General features: G+C 41.4%; 1 protein-coding gene across 1 annotated transcript in view; it reads left to right on the forward strand.

Annotated features, from left to right (window-relative positions):
- The first annotated feature begins 7,716 nt into the window (after window positions 1–7,716).
- The window catches only part of UPP1 (uridine phosphorylase 1), a 34,972-nt gene continuing 27,059 nt past the window's right edge, over window positions 7,717–15,629 (forward strand). The window contains exon 1 of the mRNA XM_007944146.1: window positions 7,717–7,763. Within this exon, the coding sequence (XP_007942337.1) occupies window positions 7,717–7,763 (47 nt within the window). The remainder of the gene's footprint in view (window positions 7,764–15,629) is intronic.

The raw sequence follows: 15,629 nt of genomic DNA on the forward strand, positions 1-15,629 counted from the left end.
CTCTCTTCCTTCCCTTTTCTAAACTAAATTCTGGTAGGTCAAATGTTGGCCTCAATGTTAAAAGTAACTGAACATTCAACAGATCTCACTTACTGACTTCTCTGAAGGTGGGAAAAAGGACTTGAGTTACTCTTTTTTCTCTTTTTACTTAAGTTTTAAGATCCAAACATAAAAATTGTTGTTTCCTCATTCCTACTCATTGAAAGGGTCTCCTTTTATAAAGCAGTAAATATCTTCTCTCTACCTCCCACTCACCCACTGGCCTCTGGAGAAAGAATCCCTGGTGAAGAATAGGTCCTGCCTACAGGGAGTGTTGGCTCTGGTTCTGAACCTTTGTCTTAAATGGTCTAAGAGAAAATAAATTTTAAGAGATGGGATTTCTTCCCTCGCCTCCCCTTCTCTTTGTTCCTTCAATGGGAGGGCTGGCCTGTCACATGAGGAGGGTGGCCTTATAATTCATCCTACTAGCCCAGGTTATTTTGAGAGTGCAAAGCAATAATTATGCCAGGTTTACCAGCTGTAGAGTAAAGAACTTAATTTTACCTCAAGAATTTGGTCTTTGTTCTTGGTTAGAGAGATAACCTTTAAAAATCTTGGAATTTACACTGTGATTGATGTGTCTTAGATGAGGCCCCCTGAACACACCAAAGGGTTTATGCTAATGAGGCTACTCCAGTGTTGGCTGGCAAAAGACCACCAAAGCTCAACCACAGGGCAGGGAATGATGATTCAATCAATTATACCTACATAATAATGACCCAGTAAAGACTCTGGACATGGAAGTTGCATTAACTTCCTGATAGATGATAGACAACCACACACGTGACAGTGTAGTGAGTCCCTTTTGGGATATGGAAACTTCACATTGGGAACCCTCTCAGACCTTACCCAATGTATTACTTCATTTTATTCGTTTTGCTAAAATATAATTTTATAATATATAATTTATAAAACAGTATTTTATAATATAAAATAAATATGCTTTTGATATAATAAAACTAGTTATAAGTATACCACTTTTCTGAGTTCTTTAAGTTGTTCCAGTGAATAGTAGTAGTTGGAGCCAGCAGGTCAGAAGTGAGGATATCATGGAGACTCAAGCTTGTGGCTGGTATATGAAGGCTTGCACAGACTTGGCAGTCTGCAGGACTCTACTCTTTAAGTTGTGTGATCTAATCTAGTTTTGGTGGTTAGGACTGGAAGAAGCAGCACTGATATATTCAGTTGGTGTCAGAGACATGAGATAGATTGGCATTAGGTTTGATGTTAGCATTCATGGTCCTCTGCCCTAAAGTATTTAGCAGGGAAATCTCCAGTTAGAGTGTTGCATAATTCTGGCATTTTCTCTGCAAACAAATTTAGAGTTTAGGGCTAGGGATGTGGGGATGAGTAATCTTGGGCAAGGAAGGGAGAGGCAGTACACTTACTAAGAGTACAACGGAAGCAGGTGGTACAGCATGTCCTGGAGCTGTGGCTCAGAGGAAGGAACTGAGCACTGTCAGCTAAAGCAAGAACCAGAAAAGGGAAATGTTTTCTCAGCCACTCAATTGGAGGTTTCTCTTATTCAAAGGAAAGAAAACTGTTTTGGTTCTCTGGTGCTGTTCTAACAGAAGGTAACCACAAATTTGTGCAATGGATTTAACAAACAGGAGTTTATTCTCTTACAGTTTAGGAGGCTAGAAGTCTGAGTACAACTTTGAGTACAAAGTGTCAGCTCTGAGGGGTGGTTGAAAGCCTCTTGACCTTGGGCTTCAGTTCTGCCTCTTGCTCCCAGCCCACTGAAGTTGGAGGCATCTCTTCACTCAGGCAATTGCTGGCTACTGAGGCTGATAAACCCAAGGTTGACAAATGAAATGGCACAGTCCCAAGATTAGCAAACAACATGTCAGGCCACTAATTCAAGTCTAGAGATAGTCCCAAGATCAGCAGGAAACATGTCAGGCTGTTGAATGAAGACTCAGCTACATACAGGGTTCAAGCATGCCAAAAAGCTAGAGACCTTTCCCAAAGTTGCTGCTTATATCCTGGAAGCAAACCACATCCCTAAAGCAGCTACTCAGCTGCTACAGTAGATTTCACAATGGGGTTGATTACCAGTCTCACACATACAGCTGCCCAGCCACTCAAAACCAAGCCCAGCCAAGTTGACACATAACCTAAGTAACTACCACAAAAACCAACCAAGCCTTAGGAGAAAACCCTTATGATGCACAACCTGACAGAACACTATGGGTTCTGGAGACTCTGAGAGGCCTTCCCAGAAGGACTCAGTGTTCTCTGACTCTAAGGATGCCCTCTCAGCTGCTGCCCCATGGGAAATTGCTTCTAGGTCTTCCACTACCAGAGCTCCTAGAGCTACACTCTATCCACTGTTCCCTACCCTCAAAGGAAAAACTTGGGTGTCAGGGGTGGATGGGGTGGGGTAGACAGAGATTGCTGGGAGAAGTTGCTTTCATAGGGGTACTCTTCCTGCCAGATGAAAACTGGCCTTGGAGACTGATTCTCTATGTGACCAAAAGCTCTACTTCTCTTCAGTGGAAAAGTGAGAGCTAGATGTGGCAAGGCTAGGAAGGTTTATCTGTCTGTAGAATATACAGCCCACTCTAGGTGAGGATGACATGGCTGTGAGTGACAGAACTCCAGAGTAAACCCAAGGCCATGTGACTGCAGGGTGCTGGGGAGGGGGGAGGGGACTGGGGGCCTTGCTGAACCTACAGGTAGTTTCCTTCCTGAAAGTCTGACTTCTACAAAGCAGCTCTGTGTAAATCTGCTTACTGAATGCTATAGATAGATACATAGATAGATGATAGCCTTGGGGTCAGCTCCAACTCATGGAGACCTTATACACAACAGAAGATAACATTGCCTGATCCTGTGTCTTTCTCAGATTGCTGACATGTTCAAATCCATTGTTGTGGCTATTATGCCAATCCATCTCACCAAGGGTTTTCTTCACTCTTATTCACTCTTTCTTCACCAAACATGATGGTCTCCTCCAGCAATTAATCCTTCTAGATGACTTGCTGATGGTGTATCCAATGCAAGGGAGTCACCCAATGTTCGGTTATGATCCAGAAAGTTTTCTTTGCCTTATTTCTGGGAATAGAGAGAAAGGCCTTTCTTCCTAGTCTGTTTTAGTCAGGAAGCTTTGCTGAAACCTATCCCCTATGAATGATCCTGCTGGTATTTGAAATATCACTGGTATAGCTAGCAGCATCATAGCAGTACACAAGCCATTAGAGTACATCAAACTGACCAATGGGTGACATATTTGATGCTATAAAAGACCCCAAATTATGAGTAGGAGTCTATGCCTAGGATTCTTTTGCGCTAGAGGAAAAACATCAGACTCAATAATATTCTATAATAACATGTTGTTGTTGTTGTTATTATGTGCCGTCGAGTCAGACCCAACTCATAGCGACCCCTCCTTGGATTTCTGAGGCAGTATCACTATGGAAGTAGATTGCCCCATCTTCATCTGAGGAGTGGCTGGTGGGTTTGAACAGTCAGCCTTCTGGTTAGCAGTCCAGTGCCTTAGGCACTATGCTACCAGAGCTCCCCATAATAGGACTCTTTTATTAAATCTTAAGAATATGGAAACAAAGAATCATCTGGGTGAGGGAAACCATCAGCATGTACCCAGTACAGAGGGCAATGGAATCTGAATCACAGTCATGGTGTTCATTAATTATGATCGAGAACAAAATAAGTCATCACAAGATCACAAGTGGTGGTAAGTCAATTCATCACTATCATAGGTGAGACTACAGAGGCGGGGAAAGGACCATGATTGGGATATGTACATAATTGCGTAGGACTGGCTATTTTTGGTAAATCATTAAGGCTATGCCAGGTAAGTTCTTTGGTAAAAAGGAGATGCCCAGGCAAATTCCCTATTTCTCTGTATGACAACCTTTCTGAATACTAGCTAATTTTCCTACAACCACATTCTTCCTGAGGGCATGCTATCATCCCTCCTTGGGCTTGCCTGAATTGTTAGTTTAATGGTCACCAAGCATTGGGGAAGTAACAAAGAACTCAAATGGCATATGAACTTATATCCATACTCAAATGCAATTAGGGCTTCAGCTATAGACTGCAGCTTTCTGCAAAGTAAATTCTTTAGAATTTAAGCTCACAAACTTTCATAAGGTCTTAGAGTGGACCTATTGCTCTTACTACCCACCAACTGCTCCCCACTTCCTTCTTTCCATATATACATAAGGAGAAGTAGCCCCTTTTTGCCTCTGTCCTTCCTTGCACTATGCTTGGATTTGGCCTTCTTGGTGGTACAGGATGAGGGGTAGTACTTCTTTAAAATTTATTCCCTTCCTTAGCTCCCTTACCTGGCATTTTCAAAGAAGCACTTTATAAATGCTGAGAAAGAGCAAAAGCCAAGTGATGAAGGATGAGTCATCAGTTGCAGTACAATTTGCTCTGGACTCAACTACTCTAATTTTCTCTGTCCTTCTAAATATAAGGAGCTCTGGTGGTATAGTGGTTAAAGCATTTGCTGCTGACTAAAAGGTCAGAGGTTTGAACACAAAAGCTGCTTTGCAGGAGAAAGATGAGGCAGTCTGCTTCTGTAAAGATTTACAGCCTTGGAAACTCCATGAGACAGACATCTGCCCTATAGGGATACTATGGGTTGGAATCTATTCGATGGCTATGGGTTTTCAAAATAGACTAAAAATGGTCAGTAAACACTGCTGCCATCGAGTCAGATCCGACTCATAGTGACCCCTCCTTGGGTTTCCGAGGTGGTATCACTATGGAAGTAGATTGCCCAACCTTCCTTCTGAGGAGTGCCTGGTGGGTTTGAACTGCCAGACTTCTGGTTAGCAGTCTAATGCCTTAGGCACTATGGTAATACAGTCATTAATTTTCTCCAAAAAGGGAACCTTTTGATTATTGCTTGGTAGGACTCTAGTGTTTTTGTTGTAGTAACAACAATATTCTTACCCCCTGTGCAGAGCCAATGATCACAACAGGTTGAAGCAGGAAAAGCAAAAGAATTCCTTGAGTATTGATACCCAAGGAGACAGAGAGAATCGCTTCTCTAAAAAATCTGTCTCCCCGAGTAGGAAAATTGTTAGGGTCTTTAAAGGGAATTGGGCTAAGGGAAATAAGGCTAGAAATTTTGAGCAATATTAATAATGCTTTCTTCTTGTTATCAGGATGAATTGTTGTTGCCTTGTGACCTCTCTGTTCTTCTTCTAGTCAGTGATAGAAATCCGTCCTTGGTCAGGAGAGAAAGTGTCCTTCAAGTTGCTATATCTGCCTAGAATAGTTAAATCTACAAGAAGAGTGTGGGAGTGGGCACTCTCAGCTTCTTGATCCACCAGGGATGTCTTTGTTTTCTCCTTTATCTTGGTTTCAGGCTTGGTGTCTCCTTTCTCAGGATCATCTCACACCATTATCAGATAGAAATGAACAATAAGTTTAAGCCAGATGCCCAAAGGAATGTGTAAGGAGAAGAACAACTTAAAGTAACTCCCATTCACATAGAGGGAAGGAGCAGGCGAAAGAAAAATAGAGAGCTACTTGAATGCTAACCAGAAGGCTGGAGGTTCAAACCCACCAGCCACTTCTCGGAAGGAAGGTTGGGCAATCTACTTTTGTAGTGATACCACCTCGGAAACCCAAGAAAGGGTCGCTATGAGTCAGTTCTGACTCAACGGCATATAACAACAAGCAAGCAACAATTATTATTATTCCTGAGCCCCAATTTAATAATTAACTGTGAAGCTATGCAAAGCTAAAACCAAACTCACTGCCATTAAGTCAATTCTGACTCATGGTGACCCCCATTGGGTTTCTGAGGCAGTACATCTTTACAGAAACCATCTTCCTTCCACAGAACAGCTGGTGGGTTTAAGTCAAATGCCTTAGGCCAACAGAGCTATGTTGTTGTTGTTATGTGCTGTTGAGTCAGACCCAACTCATAGTCTTGGGTTTCTGAGGCAGTAGCACTACCGAAGTAGATTGCCCCATCTTCCTTCTGAGGAGTGGCTGGTGGGTTTGAACTGCCAGCCTTCTGGTTAGCAGTCAAGTGCCTTAGCCACTATGCTAGCAGAGCTCCCACATATAAAATTTTTCTTTCACTGGGCTTTGGCTTGATGGTGGGACAGAGCTAAGGCAGTGAGTTGACATCAATCAACCTTGATCCTTCTCTTTCTACCTCACTGATTTTCCCAGCCACTCCCAGTCTTGATTCCTTTGCCTGCCTTGACCTCTTCCCTGAGCTCTCCTTGAAACTTGAAAAAGATAATTAAGACTCTGGTAGGTGCAGCTCTGAGTGTGGTCTGTTGGGTAGATAAAGGATAACTCTTTCTATGCTGGGAAACAAGGATGTGGGGAGGTGGTTTTACAAAAGTGTGAGATTCCAGGCTCATTTGTCTTTGTTGTTGTTGTTTTTTCCTTCTCTCTGAAATTAGAAACTGAGTTTCTCAAGGCTGCCATAATAAAATAACAAAACAAAGGTGACTTTAAAATTTATTGTCATATAGTTTTAGAGGTATAAGTCCAAATCTGGGTGTCAGCCATTTGTGTCAATTCTTTCCAGAGCTTTGAGGGAGGAATGATTCCATGCCTCTCTTCTTGCTTGTGGTGACTGCTAGCATCCTTGTCGTTGCTCTACGGACAGATCCTTACATGCTATCTTCCTTCTGCATGTGACTATTCCCTGTATGTCCTCTTCTGTAAGAAGCCACTCAAGAACGGATTAGGATTAGGACCCACCCTACTCTACTGTTACTTTATTTATTTTTTATTTTTTTGTTTGCAGTTTTAACTGTTAACATCTGAAAAAAAAAAAAATCTTATTTCCCCAGACAAGGTCACTTTCATTAGTGCAGGGATGAGGACTTCAACATACCTTTTGGGGAGACACAATTCAGTCAATAATACTCTGTGTAGTCTCCAAAATTCATGTCCTACTCACTTGCAAAATGTATCCACCCATCTTAGCTTTCCTAAGTCTTAATTCAGTCCAGCATTCACTCTTAAATCCAAAATATCAATCATCTAAATCAAATATGGGTTAGACCCTTGGTGTATTCCATCCTGGAGTAAAATTCCTCTCCATTTGTGAAGCTATGAAACTTAGAATATTAGTTATTTGCTTCCAAAGACAATGTGGGTACAAGCATAGCATAGCATTCCCATTCCAAAAGAGAAGTTAAGTATAACTTTAGTAACTTAATATCTGCAAAGAATAGCACTATTTCTCCAAAATAGGCCACTTTCACAGGTACAGGGGTTAGGACTTCAGCATACATTTTTAGGGTCACAATTCAATCCAAAACAGCAACCTTGTGTGTATAAGGCCACACACAAACACACACATATAATGTAATCATAGGAGTGCCTGGGTGGTAGAAATGCTTAAGTGTTCAACTACTAGCTGAAAGATTGGTGACTTGAACCCACCCAGAGGCCCGGTGATCTGCTGCTGAAAGGTCATGGCCTTGAATATCCTATCGAACAGTTTTATTCTGCACACATAGAATTACTATAAGTTGAAACTGACTCAATGGCAGTCTAACAACAACAACAACAACAAAGCAAATGTGTAAAGAATTTCATTATCGCACAGAGATTTCTACCTGTTAGTGTTGCTTGGCTAATTATCCTTGTGACCTTGGTTCTTGTTGAGTAGATTCACCCTATTTTGTGTTATGTTTTTCCCTTAGTGTCCTGTATAGTTAGAGCATGGCTGCTGTAGGAGCTAAAACAAAGGAAGCTGAATATCACCATGGGTAAGTAAGGCTCCAACTGCTGACTGGTCAGATGGTGTTTATTGTGCTTAATTTGTGTGAGCATTTTTCTAGGAACTTGCCCTACGTTAATACTTGATTCTTGTATTAGAGACTGTTGTTGTTGTTGTTATGTGCTGTCGAGTTGGACCCGACTCATAGCGACCCCTCCTTGGGTTTCCGAGGCAGTATCACTACGGTAGTAGATTGCCCCATCTTCCATCCGAGGAGTGGCTGATGGGTTTGAAGCCTTCTGGTTAGTCAAGTGCCTTAGGCACTATGGTATCAGAGCTCCCATATTAGAGACTAAGGACTCATAATTTGGATGGTTAAAGCCCTCAACATCTGATGATAGCTCTTGGCTATCAGACTGAATCTTGGCTCTTCTAATGATATGCTGTCTTTCACAAAATCAGGCAGGTCAGCACTCAAATCTGGATCTAGGAGGATCATTTTATACATGAGCATTCTTATTAATAAAGCATAATCTACTTATTTCCCAGTTCTTTCTTTGTTCTGAATCTTAAATCTTTTTCTTACTTTGCAGTTTTTCATAACTCTAGCTTTTCCTTCTCATGACCCCTCTTTACTTGAACATTGCTCAAACCAAACCAAACTCACTGCCACTGAGTCTATTCTGACTCATAACAAACCCCTTTGGATTTCTGAGGTGGTAAATCTTTACAGAAGTAGTTTACCCAGTCTTCCTTCTGCGGAGTGGCTGGTGGTTTTGAACCACCAACCTTCTAGTTAGCAGTCAAATGCCTCAGGCAGTGCACCACCAAAGCTCCTTTGAACATTACAAGAAAACAAAAATAACTTAATCCTGATTCTTAGATGGGCTTTCTTTTAAATCTCCACTTATTTTCCAATTTCACTGTAAATGCTGGGCCTGGGGGATCTAGCCTTCTTCACCCCCAATTGTCTATCCATTTACTGGGTCACCTGGGATGTCCTTCTATACTGATTTAGTGGCCTTTCACTAGGCCTGATCACCTCTGACTTTGCCACACTGTTGTACATGACCCCATTGCGAGTCTGTATTTTGAGCTCTGTGATACTAACCTGCCTGTCCCATCTGTTTCCTTTGTTACTTCTCTCCTAAGAAATTCTTGGGAATTTTCTGTGACCTCCCTGACACCTTTTGAACTCTCAGGTGATATTCACATATACAGGCCACAATTCCACATAGATATTAATCTGATGTCCGTTTTAGCATTTCTGTTCTTTTGGACGTTACCTGAATAGAAAACTTTTTTTATTGGACATTATTGTATTATTATTAGGCGCTCTGGTGGTGCAGTGCCTAAGATATTTGACTGCTAACCAGAAGGCTGGTGGTTCAAATCTATCAGCCATTCCTCAGAAAGAGGATTGGGCAATTGGGCAGTCTACTTCCGTAGAGATACTGCCTTGGAAATCCAAGGAGGGGTTACTATGAGTTGGAACTGACTTGACGGAAGTGAGTTTGGGTTTTATTATTATTATTGTCCCTGGTTCTTTCCAGGCATTCACAACCAAAACTGCCCTGTCTCCAATTTCTGAACCTTCCCACACTCCCACCCTGGCCAAGTTGATGCTGAGAGTCAGTGGAAAGCTGGTATACAGGATAGAAGACTAGAGTAGTAGAGGGGGCTGGGCATGACTGAGAGTTACTTCTTTCCTTTGTTTAGCAATTATTTTTATCTTACCTTTTTTTATTGTCAACTCTTCACTTGTCATATTTTGCCTTCCAAGTGCAGTTGAGAGCTATGAAGTCTGACTCATAGACATATTCCTGAATTGGCCTTTCATTAGAAACATGACTAAAATGAATATTTGAATGTTTAAAATGGAGGTAATTGTACCTAGTGTGTGTGGTTTCTCTGAGCATTAAATGAATTAATACTTACTAGCCCTGGTGGCACAAACAGTTAAGCCCTAGACTGCTAACTGATAAGTTAGCCATTTGAACCTCCCCAACAGATCCATGGAACAAAGACCTGGACATCTGTTTCTGTAAAGATTACAGCCAAGAAGACCCTGAGGCAGTTCTACTGTCATGTGAGATTGCTATGAATTAAAAACTAGTCAATAGCACTTAACAACAACAAACTGTTAATAACATTTCTGCCCCCAAATCAAATGCCTTCCATGAAAAGAAATCTCACTCATCTTTGTAGTCCCATACTTATTGACACTGTTTGACTCTATTCATAAGTACCTCTCTGAAGACATATCATTTTATTTGATTTTTTTCAGTAAATGCATAGAAATGGAATCACAGGGTCTGAGGTTAAGTCAGGGGGCAGCGTTGTTTCAGTAGTAGAATTCTCACCTTCCACTGGAAGACGAGGTTTGATTCCTGGTCAGTGCACCTTATGTGCAGCCACCACCTGTCTGTCACTGGAAGCTTGTGTGTTGCTATCATGCAACAGGTTTTAGCACAGCTTCCAGACTAAGACAAACTAGACAGAAAGGCCTGGCAGTGTACTTCCAAAAGTCAGCCAGTGAAAACCCAGTGGATCACAGTGGTCTGATCCACAACCGATCACGTGTATGAGGCAGGACCAGGTTCTGTTGTGCACAAGGTTGCCGTGAGTCAGGGGCCTACTTGACAGCAGCTCACAACAACAAAAAAACATTTGCACCAGTATATGTAACAGTTGGTAGTGTTTTTTTTTGCCCCTGTTGATAATCCCCTGGGATTGGAAGCCAGTTTGCATTCATTGTAGTGTCTCACACATTTTGTTTACAAAGTACTGCTCAATGAGTGTGTTGAATGAATAAAATGACAGACTAAAACAAAATGAAAACCACTTGAAATTATGTATAGACTAGAAGAGTATTTTCCAAGTAATATTTGACTTCTTTAATTTAAGATCCTTTAAAAAAGTTGTTCCAGTTCACTATGTGCTGTGGTACATACAAATTTGCATAGCTTTAAAATCATTTCTGCTCTTCAGCTACACTCTGTTTCCTTCTCTATCTCTTCCTGGAATCAAGGAGAAAATGGAACTTTTCTTGAAAATGATAGTGTTGTCCTAATCACATTGTTTCACCAACATTAATGCATGCCCATCAGTCACTTTATGATGTAATGTGTGTATTCATAACATCCTGAGGAAGAAGGGGAACCATAATTACATTAACAATAATTGTCATTAACAGAACTTAAGAAGTTGTGCCTGTTCTTCCAGCCAGAGAAAAGACAGGCATATGAGCTGAACATTTATACTCCTTGAAGAGATCAATCATGGCAGAGTAGAAGGGCTGTGTATGCAAAGGAAGACAGCTTGAGGGGCAGGTGTGGAAATATCATTAGAATCATCTGATCAGACATGGAGAATGATGAGCTCTCCAAGAGAGAGAGCAGAGGGGCATAGCTGTAGCTATGTGTTTTGGTTACCTAGTGCCACTCTGACAAGAATATACCACAAATGAGATGGCTTTAACAAACAGGAGTTTATTCTCACAATTTTGGAGGCCAGAAGTCTGAGTTCAAAGTACCAGGCTCTAGGGGCTAGGTGAAAGCCTCTCGACCTTGGGCTTCAGCTCTGCCTCTTGCTCCCGGCCCAATGAAGCAAGAGGCATCTCTACTCTCAGGCAGCTGTTGGCTGCTGAGGCCAACACACCTAAGGTCGACAAGTAAAAAGGCACAGTCCCAGTATTACCAAACCACATGGCAGGCCATTGATTCAAGTCCACTGAAAGTCCCTAGATCGGCAGAGCATAGTAGGCTGCTGAACGACTCAGCTGCATGCTGGGTTCAAGTGTGCCATAACTAGAGATAATTCCCAAAGCTGCTTCTTACATATGGGAAGCAGACCACATCCCAAAAGTAGCTATTCAGCTGCTTGTGGTAGATCCCACCATGGCGTTGATTGCCAGTCTCATCATGGGGAATAACTACCACCAGCTGCCCAGCCACTCAACCAGGCAGAGCCAAGTGGACACACAACCTTAACTATGACACTATGAGACCTGATTAGAGGCAGGAGTAAACAATGAGGGCCACTTGGCTCATGGGCAGGAGAGTGGCCTAGAATGGTGTTGCCAGGCAAACATAGGATTTCAAGAAAAGTTAACACTAGTTAGGAGAGCTGAATATTATAGAAAGATACAAGAGAATGAGCACCAAAAAATGAAACATTTCCTTACTGGAGACATTGGAGAGAAGAGTTTCAGTACAGTTGTTGGGATAATTAAGGAGTGTAAATGGTGGAAAAATGAAAGAGAGAAGTTTTAACAGTCTTGGTGGCCACTTGATGCCCAATAGTGTTCACTATCAGGAATTTGAAAGTAGTGGGAAGGATGGCTAAAGACCTGGATAAGTGTATGTAGATTTTATTTTCTAAAAATTTTAGGGTCAGTGACCTAGGCTGATTATTAGACAAGCCCATTCTCTTTATCAGCCATTGGGTGATGTGTCACAAAGAGCATTCTCATCCATTTCTTAGTTTGTGACTTGTAGCTTTGTTCTTAGCCATTTTTTTTCATGACATGGCCTATTCCTGGGCCCTCACATTTTTTTCCTGCCTTTTAGCTATAAACCAACAGCACTGACACCAAGATCTGTACTCAGCTTCAGATCTTTATGTACAATTCCTTTTTAGACAGTGCCACACTTCAAATAGTGCGTTCAAAAGTGGGCCACGTCCTGGGTAGAGTGGGAGAACAATGTGGAACAAAATTCAAAATCATAAAAAAGATCAGGTTTACTTGTCTCGTAGAGCCTGGTGTGACCCCAAAACTATGACCCCTAGTTGCCAATCAAGTCTGGAATTGAACTCACTCCCATGGCTTTCAGCCAAACAATAGACAAACATATAGGGCAAACATTTACATCGGGTAGATACCCTCCTTAGAATGATCAAGCATGGGAGAACAGAAGGACAGTATTTTCATAGGAAGATAGCTCAAGGGGCAGGAAAGCATAAGAAAGGACATAGAGAAGAGGTATCTACACGGAGGAAGTAGGAAGAGAGCTGTTACTTTGTGGGGAATTGCAGTCCATGTCATGAAACAATGTGTATAAACTGCTGTAAGGAAAATGAATTTTCTCTGTAAACTTTCACACAAATCACAATAAAAACTAAAGAAAAAAATAAAAAGTGGGCTAAGTGTCTTAAATTTTAACTTAAATCTCTACTGCTTGAAATCTTTATTGTGATTGGAGACAACACCATCATGGAAGCCAGAAATATTGAACTCATTCTAGAACTCCCACAAATGTATTCAATCAGTCCTTGAAATTCAGTTGATTTTTATATTCTCCTTAAATATTTCTGCCCATTTATTCTCATTGCCATAGTTTAAGTTCTCTACTTGCTTAATAAGAAGTTTGTGCTGGACATTCCAGGGTTTTCTAGCCTTGAGTCTACTCACTGCCTAGACTTTGATGGGCACCCCTGAAATGGTATATCTAAAACATGTATCAACTTATATTCTCCTTGCATAAAATCTTTCACTAGCTCTCCTAGCCCAACTCTGGTTCCTAAACTCCTCCAAATCAGATCTTGACCACCTCTTCTTCCATTTTCCCTGTCTTTAGTCTTCCAACTCTGTGGAGACAGTTTATCAAACCCACCATGTTGTTTCAGATTGTTCTATCTTGGCATATTAAAAAAAAAAAATCGAGCAGATCCAACTCATAGCGACCCCTTCTGGGGTTTCTGAGGTGATATCACTATAGAAGTATCAGAAATGCCCTTGTCACTGTTTATAAGTGGGAAGTTCTGTTGTTGAGGGTTATCAAATAGATTTCTAATCATAGCAGCCCCATGTGAGAGATTAGAACTGTCACAGAGTTTTGTGGCTGTAACCCTTACAGGAGCAGATGGCCAAGTCTTTCTTGCATGGAGCTACTGGGTGAGTTCAAATTTACATCCTTTCTGTTAGCAGCCAAGTGCTGGGTAATAAATACTTTTGAATTTATGTATTGTTCCAAACAATATATTAATGAATGTGTTTGGGAGTGCCAATAAAATAAGGATTGTCCAATGGGCTATAGTTAATTTCCACTCTACAATGAAATATCCTTTCTCTATACACTCTGCCCTTTTTCTGTCTTACAGCAGTTAATATCATAATGCATTTTTTTTTAATCTGTTTTTCTTATTAGATTTGGAGCATCTCAGAGACTAGCACTTGTCTTAACAGCTATCTCTTAGGTCTAACATCATGACTTGCACAGATTAGATTTTCAATACAGTTGTTCATTTATGACTTAGTTATTGATAGTTTCCACCACTCATCAGTCAGTTTGTTATACTGTGGTGGCTTGCATGTTGCTATAAGACTAGAGGCTATGTCACCAGTATTTCAAATATGCAAAAACGGCAAGGAGGCCACATGTTCTGACCTTCTCTAATCCCACAAGGGGAAGACAGGATTACCAGCAGTAACCCAAGGCCTATTCCTGCCAGGCCAGACATGTTGCCTCCCTCCAGCCCTTTCTCCAACCGTTCCTCCCAGAGCACCCACCACCTCTCTCCTTGGTTCGATAATTCGTTGCAGTGGCCACACAGAACTCACAGATTACAAGGTTTATTAGGGAAGCACCAAGCTACAATTTACGTTCAGGAAAAAATGCTCAGTCTCTCTCTCCAGCCCACCATCCCTCAGCCAAGAGTCTCTCACAGTCTCTTTCCGGGGTGCATGTCTCTTGCATCTCTTTCCCAGCAATGCGTGTCTCCGGAGCCCATGTCTCTTTCAGCAGCATGTCTTCCTCCACCAGCAGTCAGAGAGAGTTCTGCCTCCAGGAGGCCTCCTTTTTGAGCCTGGCAGGGTGGTCAAACTAGCCAATTATAGCATCAGAACTCTAAGCACCTGAGAGAGTGGGCACCTCCCAGAACATTGTTTTGTGCCACTCCCAACAGAAATACTCCAGGTGGACACCTTCAGCAATTAGGAGCTCCTCAGTTGCTCATAGCAAATTCCACCTTGGAGTTTACAAAGACTTATGGGTAGAAAAGCCACACAAAGTAATTTACTACACTGCAAAATACCAGCAGGGTCACCCATGGTGGACAGGTTTGAGTAGAGCTTCCAGACTAAGACAGACTCAGAAGAAGGAAGTCACCATCCACTTCTCAAAGAACTGGCCAGTGAAAACCTTATGTATAGCAGTGAAATACTGTCTGATATTATACTGGAAAATGTGAGGAATATCTCTGAAACACTGTCTGATATAGTGCTGGAAAATGAGCCCCTCATGTCAAGAGGCACTTAAAATGCAACTGGGGAAGAACTGCTTCCCCAAAGTAGAAAACCAAAAACCTAAAAAAAAAAGTAGCATTGACCTTAATGATGTGGATGGAGTAAAGCTTTTGGGACCTATATTTGCTAGTGGGGCATAGCTCCTAAAGAAGCAGCTGCAGACATCCATTAATAAAGAGAATGTGGAATGTACGAAGTATGAATGTAGGAAAATAGGAAGTTGTCAGGAATTAAATGTAACACATAAAGATTGATATCCTAGGCATTAGGGAGCTAAAATGGACTAGTTTTGACCATTTTGAACAGCGCATCATATGATTTATTATGCCAGAATGACAAGTTGAAGAGGAATGGTATGGCATTCATTGTCACAAAGAATGTTTCAAGATCTATCCTGAAGTGCAATGCTGTCAGTGATATGATAATATGCATATGCTTACAAGGAAGATCAGTTAATACTACTATTATTCAAATTTACCCAGCAACCACTAAAGGCAAAGATGAGGACATTGAAGATTTTTACTAATTTCTGTAGTCTGAGATTGACCAAATATGCAATTAAGATGTATTGATTATTACTGGTGATTGGACTGTGAAAGTTGGAAATGAGATTTACCACTAGTTGGAAAATATGGCCTTGGTGATAGAAACAATGCTGGAGATTGTGTA

Source organism: Orycteropus afer, unplaced genomic scaffold (assembly GCF_000298275.1).
Source record: "Orycteropus afer afer isolate SDZICR_OR568_19922 unplaced genomic scaffold, OryAfe1.0 scaffold00121, whole genome shotgun sequence".
Classification (NCBI taxonomy): Eukaryota; Metazoa; Chordata; class Mammalia; order Tubulidentata; family Orycteropodidae; genus Orycteropus; species Orycteropus afer.